General features: G+C 46.5%; 1 protein-coding gene across 2 annotated transcripts; it reads right to left on the reverse strand.

The window, feature by feature from the left end:
* Positions 1 to 1,720: 1,720 nt before the first annotated feature.
* LRRC51 (leucine rich repeat containing 51) lies at positions 1,721 to 13,125 on the reverse strand. Of its 2 annotated transcripts, none has more exons than XM_073612954.1 (5): positions 12,861 to 13,125; positions 9,982 to 10,069; positions 7,529 to 7,734; positions 6,247 to 6,395; positions 1,721 to 2,034 (listed from the first exon to the last, which is right to left on the reverse strand). In XM_073612954.1, the coding sequence occupies exons 2-5, from the start codon at positions 10,058 to 10,060 to the stop codon at positions 1,965 to 1,967; spliced, it is 504 nt and encodes a 167-aa protein (XP_073469055.1). In that variant the 5' UTR covers positions 10,061 to 10,069; positions 12,861 to 13,125; the 3' UTR covers positions 1,721 to 1,964. The 2 variants fall into 2 exon arrangements, with proteins under 2 accessions (XP_073469055.1, XP_073469054.1); XM_073612953.1 differs by having other exon boundaries at positions 1,721 to 2,062; positions 12,861 to 13,112.
* Between the last annotated feature and the right edge of the window lie 4,159 nt (positions 13,126 to 17,284).

Here is a 17,284-nt window from a genome sequence, read left to right on the forward strand (position 1 = left end):
CGCCGTTTACATACATGGGTGCGACTTACGTATGCGTTCGCTTCTGTGCGTAAGCACACGGGGATGGGGGCACTTTACTTTTTTTTTGTTCTTTATTTTACTTTTATTTTTACACTTTCTCTTAATTTTTTTTTTATCACTTTTATTCCTATTACAAAGAATGTAAACATCCCATGTAATAGGAATAGTGCATGACAGGTCCTCTTTATGGAGAGATGTGGCCACTGTACAACCCTGTCCTGGTACTGCTTCTCACCAGGTGTCAGGGCCTGGACTTGAACCTGGGACCGCTGCTGTGTCTAGCAATTACTGAGCTACCTGTAATGCTAGATAGCACCCTGTCTGATCTATTGGACAACCCTGTCTTGTGCCTTGACTTCTACTGAACCTTAAACTCTTTGCTCGTAACATAAACTTCCTGATTTAAGCCATGCATCTGCACTTCTTGTTTTCCAGATTATTGTGCTCTCTGCAGCCAATATCTTGCTCTTGTCTTCCCTGCTGACGTCCATTTTTTGCTACCACTCGTTTGGCTTGTTCCTCAACTACGCTTCTGCCTGATCCCAATCTGCAACCACTTGCTACCAACCTTTGGCTTGTTTACTGAATACGCTTCTGTTTGATCCTTACTTGCCATATCTGGTACTGGACCCCAGCTAAATCCATCTCCACCATCAGGCGCTCTGGTGAACACCGGTTAGTACTTACACTCCTCACCTCAGGTAAGCCTGTGTCATCTGTCAGGGTGACTGCCTGTGTATATATCCTGCTGGTTGGTGGTAGTCCCACAACTGCTATAGTAGCTGGTCTTCGAGCCTGACCCCTGATGGTGACACATGTCTTCCAATCCTGTGCTTCAGAGGGTCAGCATGGATATTTTTTCAGCAAATAAGCAAAGTGAATCCAAGGAAACCAATTATGGTGACATGTATCCCTTGTATTGTCCAGGGAAGCTGTAAAGTCCTCCACTGTCATACCTTTGTTGAGGATTCTTGAAGGTGTGGCATAAGAGGCAATCTATAATTGGGGGTTGGGCTTATTGCATCTTCACCTGTCCCCTAAATAACTGATTTTCCATCCCCATCCGGTGTTCAAGCTTCTCCCAGTACAAAGGCCAGTGCAGAAGGAAGTCAACAGGCCTCTAGCTTTTAATGGGGGGGGGGGGGGGGGGGGGGGTCAGTGGACCAGGGGGTGGAACGTTTATATGAACATTTCCAAGAGAACGGCAATGTATTTGCATTAAGCTATTATTGCAGATCTGTGCACCACTAGTTTTAATAGAGGGTAGATGAGACATTTAATAGACCCCTGATTTTTCCCTGGACTGGTCTTTGAGTAACAAGCAAGCAGGAGTAAGGGTGGAGCAAGTAGGAGCTCTCAGCAACCAAGCGGGAACCCCTAGTGGGAAATCCTCAGCAACCAAGCGGGAACCCTCTGCGCCTAAATGGGGACAATTGGCAACCAGCTGCGGGTAACCAGGAAGAGGCCTATGCAGTCTACACACCTACGGGGACAGTGCTACATTTGTATGCCTTAGGGGACATTTGTGCCTCAATGGAAGCAGTAAAGCACAATCATTGTATTCATTGTATAGTGCTGCATTGCAGGAAGCAGAACTTGAGTATGTAATGTGCAAATTTGGCTTCCTCCATTCACATATAGAACTACAAACTGGACATAGACAGAAGGATTTGAAAACATGCACAGACACAGATAACACTATATTCCATCAAACCCTTTGCATTTATATATATATAAATATAAAAAAAGACACCAAAAATATTTGACATTCTCTTTAGTTGCAGACTGCGTCCATTTGCCCTCCAAGACATGGAGGGGGGGGTCTATGGAAGGTGCAGGACTTTGTCTCCTGACTCCCCCCCCAGAGGTGGTCTGATCCTTGTAGGGTGAGCTCCCATCTCTTCAATCTTTCTTAGTCCGCCGGACTTTCTTCAGTTTGCCATTCATTCGGCTCCAGACGTCGGCGCTGACTCGGTCTTGTTTGGTGACAGCGCTGAAATCAAAGCTCTTGAGCTGCGGAAGGACAGACAGTATGTAGGACCTTTGGAGGGGAGGAGGGGGGGTGTACGTTAGAGGAGGTATAAACTGAAATATACAGTGATGGGAAAAGTAAAGATGCTTTCAAAAATAGCACACTGAATAGAATTTATTTTTTAATTAACAAGCTATAAAGTGCATAAATTGAGAAAAAATCTAAATCAGATAAATATTTGAGGGAGGCCATGCTTTGCCTTTAAAACAGCGTTCGACTCTCCCAGGTAGACTTGCACACAGCTTTTTAAGGCACTTGGCCTGTAGGTCGTATTGTGAATCTTGGAGAACTAAGCTCAGTTCTTCTATGGATTTGGGTTTTCTCTGTTGTTTCCATTTCTGCATGTAATCCCAGACAGATTCAATGATGGTAAGATCAGGGTTCTGAGGGGGGTCACATAATTTCTTCCAGAGATCAAGGCTCTGTGGGGACCATACCATCTTTACTAGAGAACAGGAATCGGTGGGGGCCATACCACCTCATCCAGAGATCAGGGCTCTGTGGGGGGGCATAGCATTTTCCAAATAAATGACTCCAAAATGTGTATATATACACACAACAGTGATCTACTTAATTCACAGTGACCATGCAATGACAACACTGTGTGAAGTAACAAACAGGTTTGTGCAGTCCTTAATGTATAAACAAAAGTCCAATTCCTTGTTGTTGTGCTGACAATCACCAATACTCCATGTGCTTAACCGCTTCAATACGGGGCACTTATACACCTTCCTGCCCAGACCCATTTTCAGCTTTCAGCGCTGTCGCACTTTGAATGACAATTGCGCGGTCATGTTACACTGTACACAAACTAAATTTTTTTTTTAGCATTTTGATCCCACAAATAGAGCTTTCTTTTGGTGGTATTTGATCACCTCTGGGATTTTTATTTTCTGCTAAAAAAAGACCGAAAATTTTGAAAATAAAAACGTTTTTTTTTTTTTTTTTTCTGATACAAAACTTTGTAAATAAGTAAGCTTTCTCCTTCACTGATTGGCACTGATGGAGCTGCACTGACGGGCACTGATAAGGCCGCACTGATGAGCACCAATGAGGTGGCACTAATGGGCACTAATATGCGGCACTGATAGGCGGCACTGATGGGCACTGATAGGTGGCACTGATATGCAGCACTGATGGGTACACATAGGTGGCACTGTTGGGCACTGAAAGGCGACACTGATAGGTGGTAGTGACTTGTGGGCACTGATTGGCATCCCTGGTGGTCATGGGTGGCATACCTGGTGGTGACTAGTGGTGGGCATCCCTGGTGGTCCTGGTGGCGTCCCTGGTGGTCCAGTGTGGGCATCCTCAGGGGGGCTGCGCTAATAATCAGCGCAGACCCCCCCCCCCCATCAGAGGAGCAGCCGATCGGCTCTCCTCTACTCGTGTCTTCTTCTTTACATAGTGATCAGCCATGATTGGACACGGCTGATAACGTGGTAAAGAGTCTCCATTTTTCAGAGACTCTTTACCTAGATCGGAGCTGCGGTGTGTCAGAACGGGGGCGCGCAGCGGCTTGTTATCCTGAAAGACGTCATATGACGTCCGGTCAGGATAACACAACCACTTTGCCGCCGTAATTTTGCTATATGGCGGACGGCAAGTGGTTAATTAAAATGCTCAAAATTATGCATTCGCACCTTAACGCCAGTGACCTCACAATTAAGTTTGGTCAATACTCGCTTCTTATGCCGCGTACACCGGTCGGACTTTTCGACCGGACTTGTCCGACGGACGCCGACAGACCAAATCCGGCGGACAATCCAATCGTGTGTGGGCTTCACCGGACCTTCAGCTGACTTTTACAGTTGCAAATCTGACGGACTTTAGATTTGGAACAGGCTTAAAATCTTTACGTCGTAACTCCGCCGGACCCAGAAATCCGCTCGTCTGTATGCTAGTCCGACGGACAAACACCGACGCTAGGGCAGCTATTGGCTACTGGCTATCAACTTCCTTATTTTAGTCCGGTGTACGTCATCACATACGAATCCGTCGGACTTTGGTGTGATCGTGTGTAGGCAAGTCCGTTAAAAAGTCAGTCGAAAGTCCGTCGGAAAGTCTGTCGGACCAGTCCGGTTGAAAAGTCTGACCGTGTGTACGCGGCATTAGTCCCATCTGGACTAAAATGTAAAGACGTCCTCATTCCCTTCCTCTCCTTCCATCTGCTGCTGCTTCTCACCATACGATTTGTGTGTGTGTGTAAAAACAAATGATCTCCAATAATGCTTATAACTTTTTAAAATCCAAATAATCTTTATTAAAGTGCAAAATGATTACTCACATTTTCAGGGTGCTTAGAGCGCACCACTCTGACATCTCTAAGTAAAAATGTAAATTTCCCCCTGAAGAAGCCATGTGTCCTTATGGCATAATACGTAGGGGGGGGGGGGGCGCAAAGAGGACGGTATGGCGAGTGTTACTGGCGGGAGGATTCGTACACCAGCGGCTAGTGTCACGGAGATAACGGACTGTACGTTTTTACTTAGCAATGTCAGAGTGGTGCGCTCTAAGCACCCTGAAAATGTGAGTAATCACTTTGCACTTTAATAAAGATTTTTTTAAAAAGTTATAAACATTATTGGAGATCATTTGTTTTTACACACACACACAGATTTATGGTGAGAAGTAGCGGCACATGGAAGGAGAGGAAGGGAATGAGGACATCTTTACATTTTAAAATGTGGTGTTGTCCCTCGCGCTGTGTTGAGTACAAGGAATATGTCAATACCAAAATAAAATAACTCGGTGTTGAAAAATAGTGAAAAAATGTAGATAGTGATGATGTCTCTGTGGACTGCAGCAAAATCAAAAGTGTTCACATACACTCAACATAATGATAATAATAAAGGGATTTTACGCTTAAAATCTATCACATATAAATACATAAACTAACATTAATGTGATCTTGTGCGTGCAGCTATGATAGCTGTAAAAATAGGTGTAGTCAGTGAATATGTACACACAGTGAGAAAAAAAATAATCCAAATGTGCTGATGTGCACAGATTATCTCTTCATAAATCAAAACAAGGGAAAAGTTCATAATAATGTGTCACATCCACTGGGATCAAATATGAGAGGGAATGATGGTGATGTTCTTAATATGGAGGGATCCGGTGAAGCCGGGCTCTCTAAACTCTCACCTTAAGAAAAGCAAATATAGGCATCAAACAGGTTCTTTGGTAGATGCTGTATGGTGTAGCTTATCAGTTGTTCAGGTGGGACTTCTCTGATGGCTAGATCATCCTTCCGGTATACAGATACCTATCAAAATAAAGGAGGGGTTGCCCCGTATATTCCACCGGATCAGTGGAGCCCAGGTGGGCAACCCCTCCTTTATTTTGATAGGTATCTGTATAGTGATCATAGCTGCACGCACAAGATTGCATTAATGTTAGTTTATGTATTTATATGTGATAGATTTTAAGCGCGAAATCCCTTTATTATTATCATCTTTACATTTTAGTCCAGATGAGACTAAGAAGCGACTATTGACCAAACTTAATTGTGAGATCACTGGCGTTAAGGTGAGAATACACCCAAAGGGGAGCACGAGTTGGGTGTTGTCACCAGCTGCATAATTTTGAGCACTTTAATCAAGCGCACGGATTGGTGATTGTCAGCACAACAAGGAATTGGACTTTTGTTTATATATTAAGGACTGCACAAACCTATTTGTTACTTCACACAGTGTTGTCATGGCATGGTCACTGTGAATTAAGTAGATCACTGTTGTATATATGAATTTTGAAGTCATTTATTTAATTGATTTGGTATATTTCACGGTTAAGTAATAGAAGTGCGGCACATTAATTGAATTTACCCCGGTATATACAGCCTGACTAGAAACATCGACTCACTCACACCCACACATCAAGAATTTTGATATTTGCATAACTCCTCCCAAGATCCAGGAGTTCTGCACTTTGTGGGTTGTTAATTGTTAAAAAAAATGTTTTAATTTATTATATTTCAAGGTGTCCTCACTTAACAGCACTTTTTATAAGTGCCTAAAAACACAGCACCGTGAATAACATAATATATTATTCCAACTTCCCCTATAGGTGACCTGTGTGTTTCTTCATTCTACACCCTGGCTGAATTGCCCTGGTTTGTGGCAAGTTTACTTTTATTGTAAAATCTACTTTCCTTGTGTGTCACAGGTTCATCATGAACTTTGGGGGCTTACCTGTACCCCTTTTCTGCCTCAATGGGGTTCCCATGGAGCGTCAGGCTCTTCAGGTTGGGCAGGGCCGCAAGTTTATCCACTTCTGTCAGCTGGCGAATACTATTGCCATGAAGATTCAGTACAGAAAGATGACGGTATGTAGTCAGGACCTGTCCAACAAAAAACCCCCAAAATCACCATCAATATGTAAGGAACCTTCTTCTTCCCACTGATCACCAATGTAAGGAGGATTCTTCCCACTGATCACCAATGTAAGAATTATTCTTCTCACTGATCACCAATGTAAGGGACATTCTTCTCACTGATCACCAATGTAAGAATTATTCTTCTCACTGATCACCAATGTAAGGGACATTCTTCTCACTGATCACCAATGTAAGGGACATTCTTCTCACTGATCACCAATGTAAGAATTATTCTTCTCACTGATCACCAATGTAAGGGACATTCTTCTCACTGCTCACCAATGTAAGGAGTATTCTTCCCACTGTTCATCAATGTAAGGGACATTCTTCCCCACTGTGATCACCAATGTAAGGAGTATTCTTTTCACTGATCACCAATGTAAGGGACATTCTTCCCACTGACCATCAATGCAAGGAGCATTCTTCCCACTGACCATCAATGTAAGGAGCATTCTTCCTACTGATCACCAATGTAAGGAACATTCTTCCCACTGATCACCATTGTAAGGAGTATTCTTCCCACTGACCACCAATGTAAGGGACATTCTTCCTACTGTTCACCAATGTAAGGGACATTCTTCCCACTGACCATCAATGTAAGGAGCATTCTACCCACTGATCACCAATGTAAGGAGCATTCTTCCCACTGATCACCAATGTAAGGAGCATTCTTCCCACTGATCATCACACTAATAATCAGTGAGCTGTATCTATAGTAATTATTAGTAGGTGTTCTTTGAGACCAGAAAGTTATTTCAAGGGTTCCTCCATGTTGAAAAACAGAATCTGAGAAATGCTGCTCTGGAGGAACCTGGTTGGGAAAGGCTGGTCCAATCACTGCTGCCATAGTTGAATAAAAGAAAATTAGCATTTTTGTGAAATGGATGCCAATTGAATTGCAAATACTACTTCTAATAATAAGTTACAAAATGTTTTTTTGTAGCAAATCTAGGGGTCATAATATTTTTTTTTTTAGCATAACTTGAATTCTCTCAGAAGCTCTGACACAAATCTTGTAGAGAATACAAGATGCAAAGACGCTCAGACAATCCCACTCTGAGGAAGAGACCATTGTGGACAGCAGGGGGCGCACTTACAGAGTCGATGTTGGGGAGGTCATTGAAGGAGAGGTCTACCCAGCAGAGATGGGATGGGTCACTCAGCAGGTTGGCCACCACCTCCTTGAAGCCACGGAGGTCGGTCAGGGTGTTATTGTTCAGCCTGAGCGCCTGGCTGTGCAGCTTTCCGCCTTCTCCACGTTTTATGGGCCTCAGGCCCTCTCGGGGTTCTTCCTGTAGGACATCTGTAAGGGGCAGTACAGAGTGTCAGCATGGACCATCCAAATTATGTGCCATCTGCAACAAGGCCTGGACTTCAGGGATCACAATTTCCATAGAAGATAACAGACCTGCCTTTTTCACTGCCTCCCTCCCCCCACCCTTTACCTCAATGGATCTTCGCTACCAACGTGACCCCGTCCCTGCACCCCGCCTGACCCATGCATGTAGTGGGCCTGCAGTGCTTGTCCTGTACCAGAACCTGATCCAAAGCCTAGTCAATAATGTCCCCTACTGATAATGGCTCCAGACCCATCAGTTCCTGACCCTGAACTCTGTCCTCTCCTGGGAACATTCCTTAATGCATTCCTAATAGTGTGTGACTGTGGGGGGACATTAGATTGTAAGCTCTTCTGGTACAAAGACTGATGTAACTGGCTTAGTGATTTCTACACAGCACTGTGGTATATGTCAGAGCTGTATAAATGTATAATAATACTAGTGTGTACCGGTGGGGGGACATTAGAGTGTAAGTTCCCCTGGTACAGAGACTGATGGGACTGGTTCAGCACTCTCTCTACAGCACTGTGGTATATGTCTGAGCTTTATAAATGTACAGTATCTCACAAAAGTGAGTACACCCCTCACATTTTTGTAAATATTTTACTATATTTTTTCATGTGACAACACTGAAGAAATGACACTTTGCTACAATATAAAGTAGTGAGTGTACAGCTTGTATAACAGTGTAAATTTGCTGTCCCTTCAAAATAACTCAACACACAGCCATTAATGTCTAAACCGCTGGCAATAAAAGTGAGTACACCCCTAAATGAAAATGTCCAAATTGGGCCCAAAGTGTTAATATTTTGTGTGGCCACCATTATTTTCCAGCACTGCCTTAACCCTCTTAGGTATGGAGTTCACCAGAGCTTCACAGGTTGCCACTGGAGTGGTGGACGTTAAAGACCTTATCATGTTGGAATACTGCCCTGCAGCCCAGTCTCTGAAGGGAGGGGATCATGCTCTGCTTTAGTATGTCACAGTACATGTTGGCATTCATGGTTCCCTCAATGAACTGTAGCTCCCCAGTGCCGGCAGCACTCATGCAGCCCCAGACCATGACACTCCCACCACCATGCCTGACTGTAGGCAAGACACACTTGTCTTTGTACTCCTCACCTGGTTGCCACCACACAAGCTTGACTCCATCTGAACCAAATAAGTTTATCTTGGTCTCATCAGACAACAGGAAATGGTTCCAGTAATCCATGTCCTTAGTCTGCTTGTCTTCAGCAAACTGTTTGCGGGCTTTCTTGTGCATCATCTTTAGAAGAGGCTTCCTTCTGGGATGACAACCATGCAGACCAATTTTATGCAGTGTACGGCGTATGGTCTGAGCACTGACAGGCTGAACCCCCACCCCTTCAACCTCTGCAGCAATACTGGCAGCACTCATATGTCTATTTCCCAAAGATAACCTCTGAATATGACGCTGAGCATGTGCACTCAACTTCTTTGGTTGACCATAGCGAGGTCTGTTCTGAGTGGAACCTGTCCTGTTAAACCGCTGTATGGTCTTGGCCACCGTGCTGCAGCTCAGCTTCAGGGTCTTGGCAATCTTCATATAGACTAGACCATCTTTATGTAGAGCAACAATTATTTTTTTTTAGATCCTCAGAGAGTTCTTTGCCATGAGGTGCCATGTTGAACTTCCAGTGACCAGTATGAGAGAGTGAGAGCGATAACACCAAATTTAACACACCTACTCCCCATTCACACCTGAGACCTTGTAACACTAACGAGTCACATGACACCGGGGAGGGAAAATGGCTAATTGGGCACAATTTTGAAATTTTCACTTAGGGGTGTACTCACTTTTGTTGCCAGTGGTTTAGACATTAATGGCTGTGTGTTGAGTTATTTTGAGGGGACAGCAAATTTACACTGTTATACAAGCTGTACACTCACTACTTTACATTGTAGCAAAGTGTCATTTCTTCAGTGTTGTCACATGAAAAGATATAATAAAAATATTTACAAAAATGTGAGGGGTGTACTCACTTTTGTGAGATACTGTATAAAAATAGTCTGTGAGCACATTGGAGTGTAAGCTCCTCTGGTACACAGACTGATGTGCCTGGCTCAGTGTTCTCAGTACAGCACTGCAGTATATGTCAGAGCTATATAACTAACGTGACATGTTGCTGAAGACTGTGGAATGGTTCTATCAGTGAGGGTAAAAGCATCATGTGAGAAATGTATCTACTTACCTTCCATGGAATTAATACATTTGAAGGCGAGGTCTACGGGGGGTCCCATCACGCCATCATTTTCGATTTTTTTACTCATTTTTGAAACCTGGAGAAATATAAAACGATAGGATGTTTGTACATATCAGGGGACGAAGGGACCTCCCTTTCCAAGACCAAAAAGGCTTCTATGCAAGGTCAAGCCACTAGTGGAAACAATGGCCTCGCCGAGGAGAAAGACAATTGGAATAGGAGATGTAAAGGGGAAAGTCTTTGTGGCCTGAGGAGTTTTGGGCCCTGTTCACACATTTACACTACTGCATTGACCTACATTTGAATGCACTGTGAAAGCACTGGTCCACACATGGACACACAAAAGACAATTGTATCCTGTGTCCCATCCACATTGCAATGCTGCTATAAAATGCTGACATGCTGCATTCTATCGTACAGAATTGCATGGCACTGTATGTTCACTAGTACACTTCAAATAAAGTTTGTACAAAAAAAATAAAAAGGGAGCCATGTGATGTACTGAATCGCGCACCACACTGCCCCCCTACCACAGACAGGAACAGACAGCTGGCAGAGTGCCCCGGCAGCTGACCACTAGAGTGTGATCCCCGGCTTTTCTGCACTGAAAAAACGCAGTTCACCCTCAGGACACGTGTCCTATTCACACTGCAACGCACCCCGGAGGTGTGATGCAGCGAGCGGAGATAAAATGCATATATGCTGCATTACATCGCAGCACACTGGAGAGGATTGCATGTCACTGTACAGAAGCGCAATGCACCGCCCCCGACGCTCTAATTCAGGCAGCCGAAAAGGGGCCGGTCACCTGGATAGGGGGTGGCAGCGGTGGCCATAGATAGATTCATGCAATGCAATGCATGAATCTATCCATTGGTCATAGAGGGGGTGGGTGGATAGAGGGGGCGGCGCCCATTCACCCTTATGGACGCAACGCAGTAGTGTCCTCTAGTGTCCTCTACCCCCCCATAGTAGTGTCCTCTGCCCCCCCATAGTAGTGTCCTCTGCCACCCCCCATAGTAGTGTCCTCTGCCCCCCACCATAGTAGTGTCCTCTGTGCCCCCCCATAGTAGTGTCCTCTGCCCCCCCATAGTAGTTTTCCCTTGTCCCCCCATAGTAGTGTCCTCTGTCCCCCCATAGTAGTGTCCTCTGTCCCCCCATAGTAGTGTCCTCTGCCCCCCCATAGTAGTGTCCTCTGCCCCCCACCATAGTAGTGTCCTCTGCCCCCCCATAGTAGTGTCCTCTGCCCCCCCATAGTAGTATCCTCTGCCCCCCCCATAGTAGTGTCCTCTGCCCCCCCCCCATAGTAGTGTCCTCTGCCCCCCCATAGTAGTGTCCTCTGCCCCCCCATAGTAGTGTCCTCTGCCCCCCCCATAGTAGTGTCCTCTGCCCCCCCCATAGTAGTGTCCTCTGCCCCCCCATAGTAGTGTCCTCTGCCCCCCCCCCATAGTAGTGTCCTCTGCCCCCCCATAGTAGTGTCCTCTGCCCCCCCTATAGTAGTGTCCTCTGCCCCCCCCATAGTAGTGTCCTCTGTGCCCCCCCATAGTAGTGTCCTCTGCCCCCCCATAGTAGTTTTCCCTTGTCCCCCCATAGTAGTGTCCTCTGTCCCCCCATAGTAGTGTCCTCTGCCCCCCCATAGTAGTGTCCTCTGCCCCCCACCATAGTAGTGTCCTCTGCCCCCCCATAGTAGTGTCCTCTGCCCCCCCCATAGTAGTATCCTCTGCCCCCCCCCATAGTAGTGTCCTCTGCCCCCCCCATAGTAGTGTCCTCTGCCCCCCCATAGTAGTGTCCTCTGCCCCCCCATAGTAGTGTCCTCTGCCCCCCCATAGTAGTGTCCTCTGCCCCCCCCATAGTAGTGTCCTCTGCCCCCCCCATAGTAGTGTCCTCTGCCCCCCCCATAGTAGTGTCCTCTGCCCCCCCATAGTAGTGTCCTCTGCCCCCCCTATAGTAGTGTCCTCTGCCCCCCCCATAGTAGTGTCCTCTACCCCCCCATAGTAGTGTCCTCTGCCCCCAGTAGTGTTCTCTGCCCCTCCCCATAGTAGTGTCCTCTGCCCCCCCCATAGTAGTGTCCTCTACCCCTTACCCCCCCCCACACACAAACAGTAGTGTCCTCTGCCCCCCCCCCCCCATAGTAGTGTCCTCTGCCCCTTACCCCCCCCCCCCCACACACACACACACAGTGTCCTCTGCAGTGGTGGTCAGTGTGGACAGTAGGTATGGACACCACAACGACACACTTCCCTTCCCGCCGCTACAACCACAATCCATCCAGACTGGACGGTGAGCTGTGTGGTCGGCATTCTCCACTCCTCATCCATTCTGCAGAATGTTTGTTGGGATCGGCCATAGCTCCCAATGGTCCCTGATTTATAGGGACTGTCCCTGATTTTGGTCTGATCTATATAGTTGTATATAAAATGCACTTTTTTCATCTATCAAGAAGTGTTTTTCAGTGCTAAAACTTTCATCCGATTTCTAAATTGCTGCATTTGTAAAAAAGCCAATATAAAGGAATAGTAGTGGTAAAAAAAGCACTTGTGGGTTTAACCAATCTTGTTTTTTTTGTGTACAATTCTCCTTTGAGGGGGCGTGTCCTATGACTACATACTTTTGCTGATAGGTGTCCCTCATTCCCATCTCAAAAAGTTGGGAGGTATGAGATCGGCTGTCCCCACCGATGACCCCCCCACACACACACACTGCCCAATCCCAGACCAGCTGTGCAGCTCTGACAGTCTCATATTTCATCCCTCTTCTATGGGGACAATGACAACCAGGACTGTTCACATGGACACCTAGCTCTCTTCCACCGATTTATCACTAATAATCCCCATCTATCCATCCATCCATATGACAGAGGGTCTGACCTGAGGAAATGTCTCCTATCAGTGACTGACCACAGGAGGGCTCCAGGCAGGAGAATGTTATTGGGTCTCCATAGCAACGGCACCGACCACCGACACCGGAAAGAAAGGGGGGCACTTCACATCTCTATCCCGGATACTACATCTCCCGAATCCTCTCCGGAGATTTATAAACAATGGAGGATGTTCTGTACTGTCCATGTGTATATCTGGGGTACATCCATCTCCTCATATCCATCACAGAGATGTACGGGGTCCCCCCCGGGAAGGTTATTGGTACAGTCCATTGATCAGCGCCCATTGGACGGCACTCTAGCCGATGGGCGGGGATAGTGAAGGAGGAGAGACTGGTAGTGCTGGCAAATGGCAAGTGCGAATCACCCCCCGAGTCCCTGCAGATCCTTACACACCTCCACATACTGCCCCATTCCTCATCCCCAGATCCCTTCTGTTACAGTCCGCTCTGCCTCTGTTAATAAAACAATTGTTTACAAAACAGAAAGCAATAACCAATCACGGTCCAGAGTCTCTCCCCGCCAACCAATCACAGCCAAGGGGCTCTCCTACTGAAAACTTAGGTCACACCCCTCCTCCTTCCCAGGTCGCTGGTTCGTCAGATTTGGCGACCCGTCAGATTTTGTAACGAAAGTGAGGTTTCGGCGCCGCCATCTTGCTACACCCCGCACTCCTCCATAGTAAGGATACACTGAGAAGGGGGAAAGCGCACATCTTATTACACCCACCGGAGTTTTGCATTTTACACTATATTTTTAAGAGTAAAATGAGTGTATATAGTGAAATACAGGACTTAGAACTGCCTGCAGCGCTTTGCCATTGCCAGCAGCCCGACTTCTCTCCTCCCACCTCCCGCCCACGAGGGCCGCAACCGAGCCCCTTTCCTCCGCCACCGGTGCTCTTTCTACTCTGCGGATCAATAGACAGTAATGGAGCCGTTAACTCTGGTGTGTCCCCACTGGAAGCTACACTGTGCAGAGTGGATGAGCAACGGAGGAGGGGGGGGGGGGTTCCTGCTGATGATCACCTCTTATCCTAACTGTCAAACTGCCAAATCTAACTGTCATTCCTCTCTTGATCCTCTCCACTGCATCATGTCCCAGAGGAGCCGCTGCCGGCGGAGATGTGACCACCTCTTCTGGACCCTCTTCCCTCACCTCTGCCTGGTGCTGTACAGCTTCGCCGGGGGCCCCCTTATTCCAATGGCTGGAGGGGCGACCAATCCAAAGCGGACATCCTGCTAGAGAAGCTCTGCAACATTTCAGGGGCCGTGAACAGGAACGCCAGCGCCAGTGAGCCCCCTTGTATGTTTATATTTCTAGATTTTATACACATACGGAATTAAATGTTTTGACTTCGCTTGCTGCATGCTTGTTCTAGGGCAGTGACTGAGTATTGAAGCCAAAAACAGCCAGGGAACTGGTATTTTTTCCAATGGTGGCCACTGTGTGTCTCTTTGCAGGCAAAAAAAATCCCACTCTTGAGATGTCTATCCTATTAGTAACATGGCCAACAGGTCCCATATATACCAGCCAGACCAGTACAGTAGCTAGGTGGTTGCCATGATCACAGTACAGGTCCTCTTTACCCTCTCTGGGGGAGCAGTCAGCTGCGGGGGCCCTTACCAGGTTGGTGTTGTGGGTGTCACACTCACCGCCGTTCACTCACAAAAACTGAGACACAGAGTGTCAATAGTATCCATAGCAACATGTGTCATGGCCTCACTTTTATGGAGATGAAAGTTGCCTGGTAGCTGTTAGTGACCACATCACTTCCTGTTCTGATACCATGGTGATGTGGGGTCACCCATAGCAACCAGATTACTCAATACAGGGGAGGGGGAAGATGGTTCCTGATTGGTTGTTATGGAATAACGCTCTCTACATATTATCGTTTGCCTGTCAGAGCACTGCACAGTGCACCGTAACCTGTAGAAACCCAATTTTAGTTTTATGGAGGGGAATTGTAATTTAGACAGACAGATGTCTTCTGGATGGGGAGCCACCAGCCAATGGACACGTGTGGGTAGCCGCCCGACTGAGTACCTCAGCGGCGCTTTGCCGGCGGTTCCCATTCAGATCAATGGGCAGGAGCGGTGTATACACCCGCTCCTTCACCGCTCCAAAGATGCGGCTTGCAGGAGTGGTTACCACTGTTTGCTTTTTTTTTTTTTCAAAAAATTAGCAATAAAAGTGTATTAAAAAAATATTTTTTTGGGCAGGTGTGGGTGCGGGGGGGGGGGGGGGCAGGGGTGTGTCTCTGAATGGCAATTTGGAAATGTGATCACCCTGGGGGGGGGCCTGGAGCACCGCTATGAAATCAGTATTTTTTGCTAGAAAATTGCTTAGAACCCCCAAACATTATATATTTGTTTTAAGCAGAGACCCTAGAGAATAAAATGGCGGTCGCTCCAATATTTTATGTCACGCTGTATTTGCGCAGCGATCTTTCCAACGCATTTTATTTTAGCTGTAAAAAATGCACTTTAATGAATTAAAAACAAAACAGTAAATTTTGCCCAATTTTTTCTATGATGTGAAAGATGATGTTACGCCGAGTAAATCGACAGCGAACATGTCATGCTTTAAAATTACACACGCTCGTGTAATGGTGTAATGGTGACTACTGTACTTAAAAATCTCCATAGGCAATGCTTAAATTTTTTTTTTTACAGGTTACCAGTTTAGAGTTACAGAGGAGGTCTAGTGCTAGAATTATTGCTCTCACTCTTAACGATTGCGGCGATATCACACATGTGTAGTTTGAACACCGTTTATAAATGCGGGCGCAACTTACGTATGTGTTTGCTTCTGCACGCAAGTTCGGAGGGATGCTTTAAATTTTTATTTTTACACCGTCACTTTAATTTTTATTTATTTATTTTTTTGATCAGTTTTATTGCTGTCACAAGGAATGTAAATATCTCTGTGACAGCAATAGGCACGAGTAAACCGGAAGAGATGTCATGACTTGCTTCTGGGGTACCATAGCTGAGACCCGATCAAAGCCGGCTCTGTTTGGGTCTCCGGCCAGCCGGCGAATGTGCTGATTGGTTGCTCAGGGATCTCGGTGGGATGGGAGAGCCCGAGCGAGCAGCGGGAGGGGGGGTGAAAGGAATGCTGCTTGTAACAACAGCCAACCGTCCGCTCTAAAAACGGTACTGGGGTGAACGGCAGCTGCAGGCATCACCCCGGGACACCCACTTTTCACCAAATGATGTACAGGTTCGTGATTTGGCGACAAGTGGTCAAAGTGCAACAATAAAAATGAAAAATTCCTCTAAATATATTGCCTGGGGGGTCCCCTTGGTCTGCATGTTAAGTGTCGCACCTGTACTGTGTATAGAACCTGCTGCAGGAAAACTGACATTTATATTTAAAAAAAAAAAATAAAATGACACTTAAAAGAGAAGTATGTATGTTTTTGTTTTTTTTTCTCAAGATTCATACTTACCTAGGTGGATGCAGCAGGTTCCCCGGTGTCACCGCCGATGGCTCGGTTCTTTGACCTCCCCGAGCAAAGAGCTGCTTCCTGCCAATCAGCAGCTCTCCTGCTCTGTTCCTCCATGCTCACTGGAGCGCTGAGCTGCGGTGGGGCGGGGAGCGGCCCCCTCAGCGGGGAGCAGAGCGGCGGAGACGGCTATCAGTCCAGGCACCTGGCGGGTCCAGACTCCCAGAGTCGGGATGACGCGGTGCCTGCACTGATCAGTTTAACGTCAGCGGAGAGCGGATTCCAGACCTCTCTCTGCTGAAAACGGGTCACAGGAGTGCAAAACGAATTGCACTCCTGTGATCCAGGAGAGAAGCCCAGCCGCATGAGCTCAAGCTGGACTTCTCCTTTAAATTGCCGGTAATACAAAAATGATTAAAAAAACAAAAGAAACAGCGTGGGGAGGTGGGTGCTTTGGGGCAGGGGGGCTCTGCGCCTTACCTATAAAAGAACTGTCAAACGGCAAGCCAGGCATACGGCTATTTGCCTTAGTTGACATTGGAGCGTTTTTGTTTTTTCTTTTCCGGGTGCAGCGGGGCGTTGTGAATGATGATGGATTTACATCGGGGGACATTGTTTTTTTAAATAAAGGAATTGGCAAAAACTTGTTTACTGTTTTTATTTGTTTTGACACTTTTTTTGGCGAATAGGTAAGGGTACTAAGTACCCCATACTCATTCACATGGGGGGGCAGGATCTGAGGGCCGCCTTGTTAAAGGGGACTTCCAGATTCCAATAAGCCCCCCCACCCATCAATATTGGGGACAAGGTGCTTTGGGGTGCCAAGGCTGCATGTTTGGGTAAGGGTCCGTTATGGATTTTGGGGAGACCCTACGCCGTTTTTTTTTTTTTGTGGGGTTCACCTTAAAATCCATACCAGACCCGTAAGGAACACCCATGCGATCCAATTCTGGTACGGACCA

Source organism: Aquarana catesbeiana, linkage group LG02, assembly GCF_042186555.1.
Source record: "Aquarana catesbeiana isolate 2022-GZ linkage group LG02, ASM4218655v1, whole genome shotgun sequence".
Classification (NCBI taxonomy): Eukaryota; Metazoa; Chordata; class Amphibia; order Anura; family Ranidae; genus Aquarana; species Aquarana catesbeiana.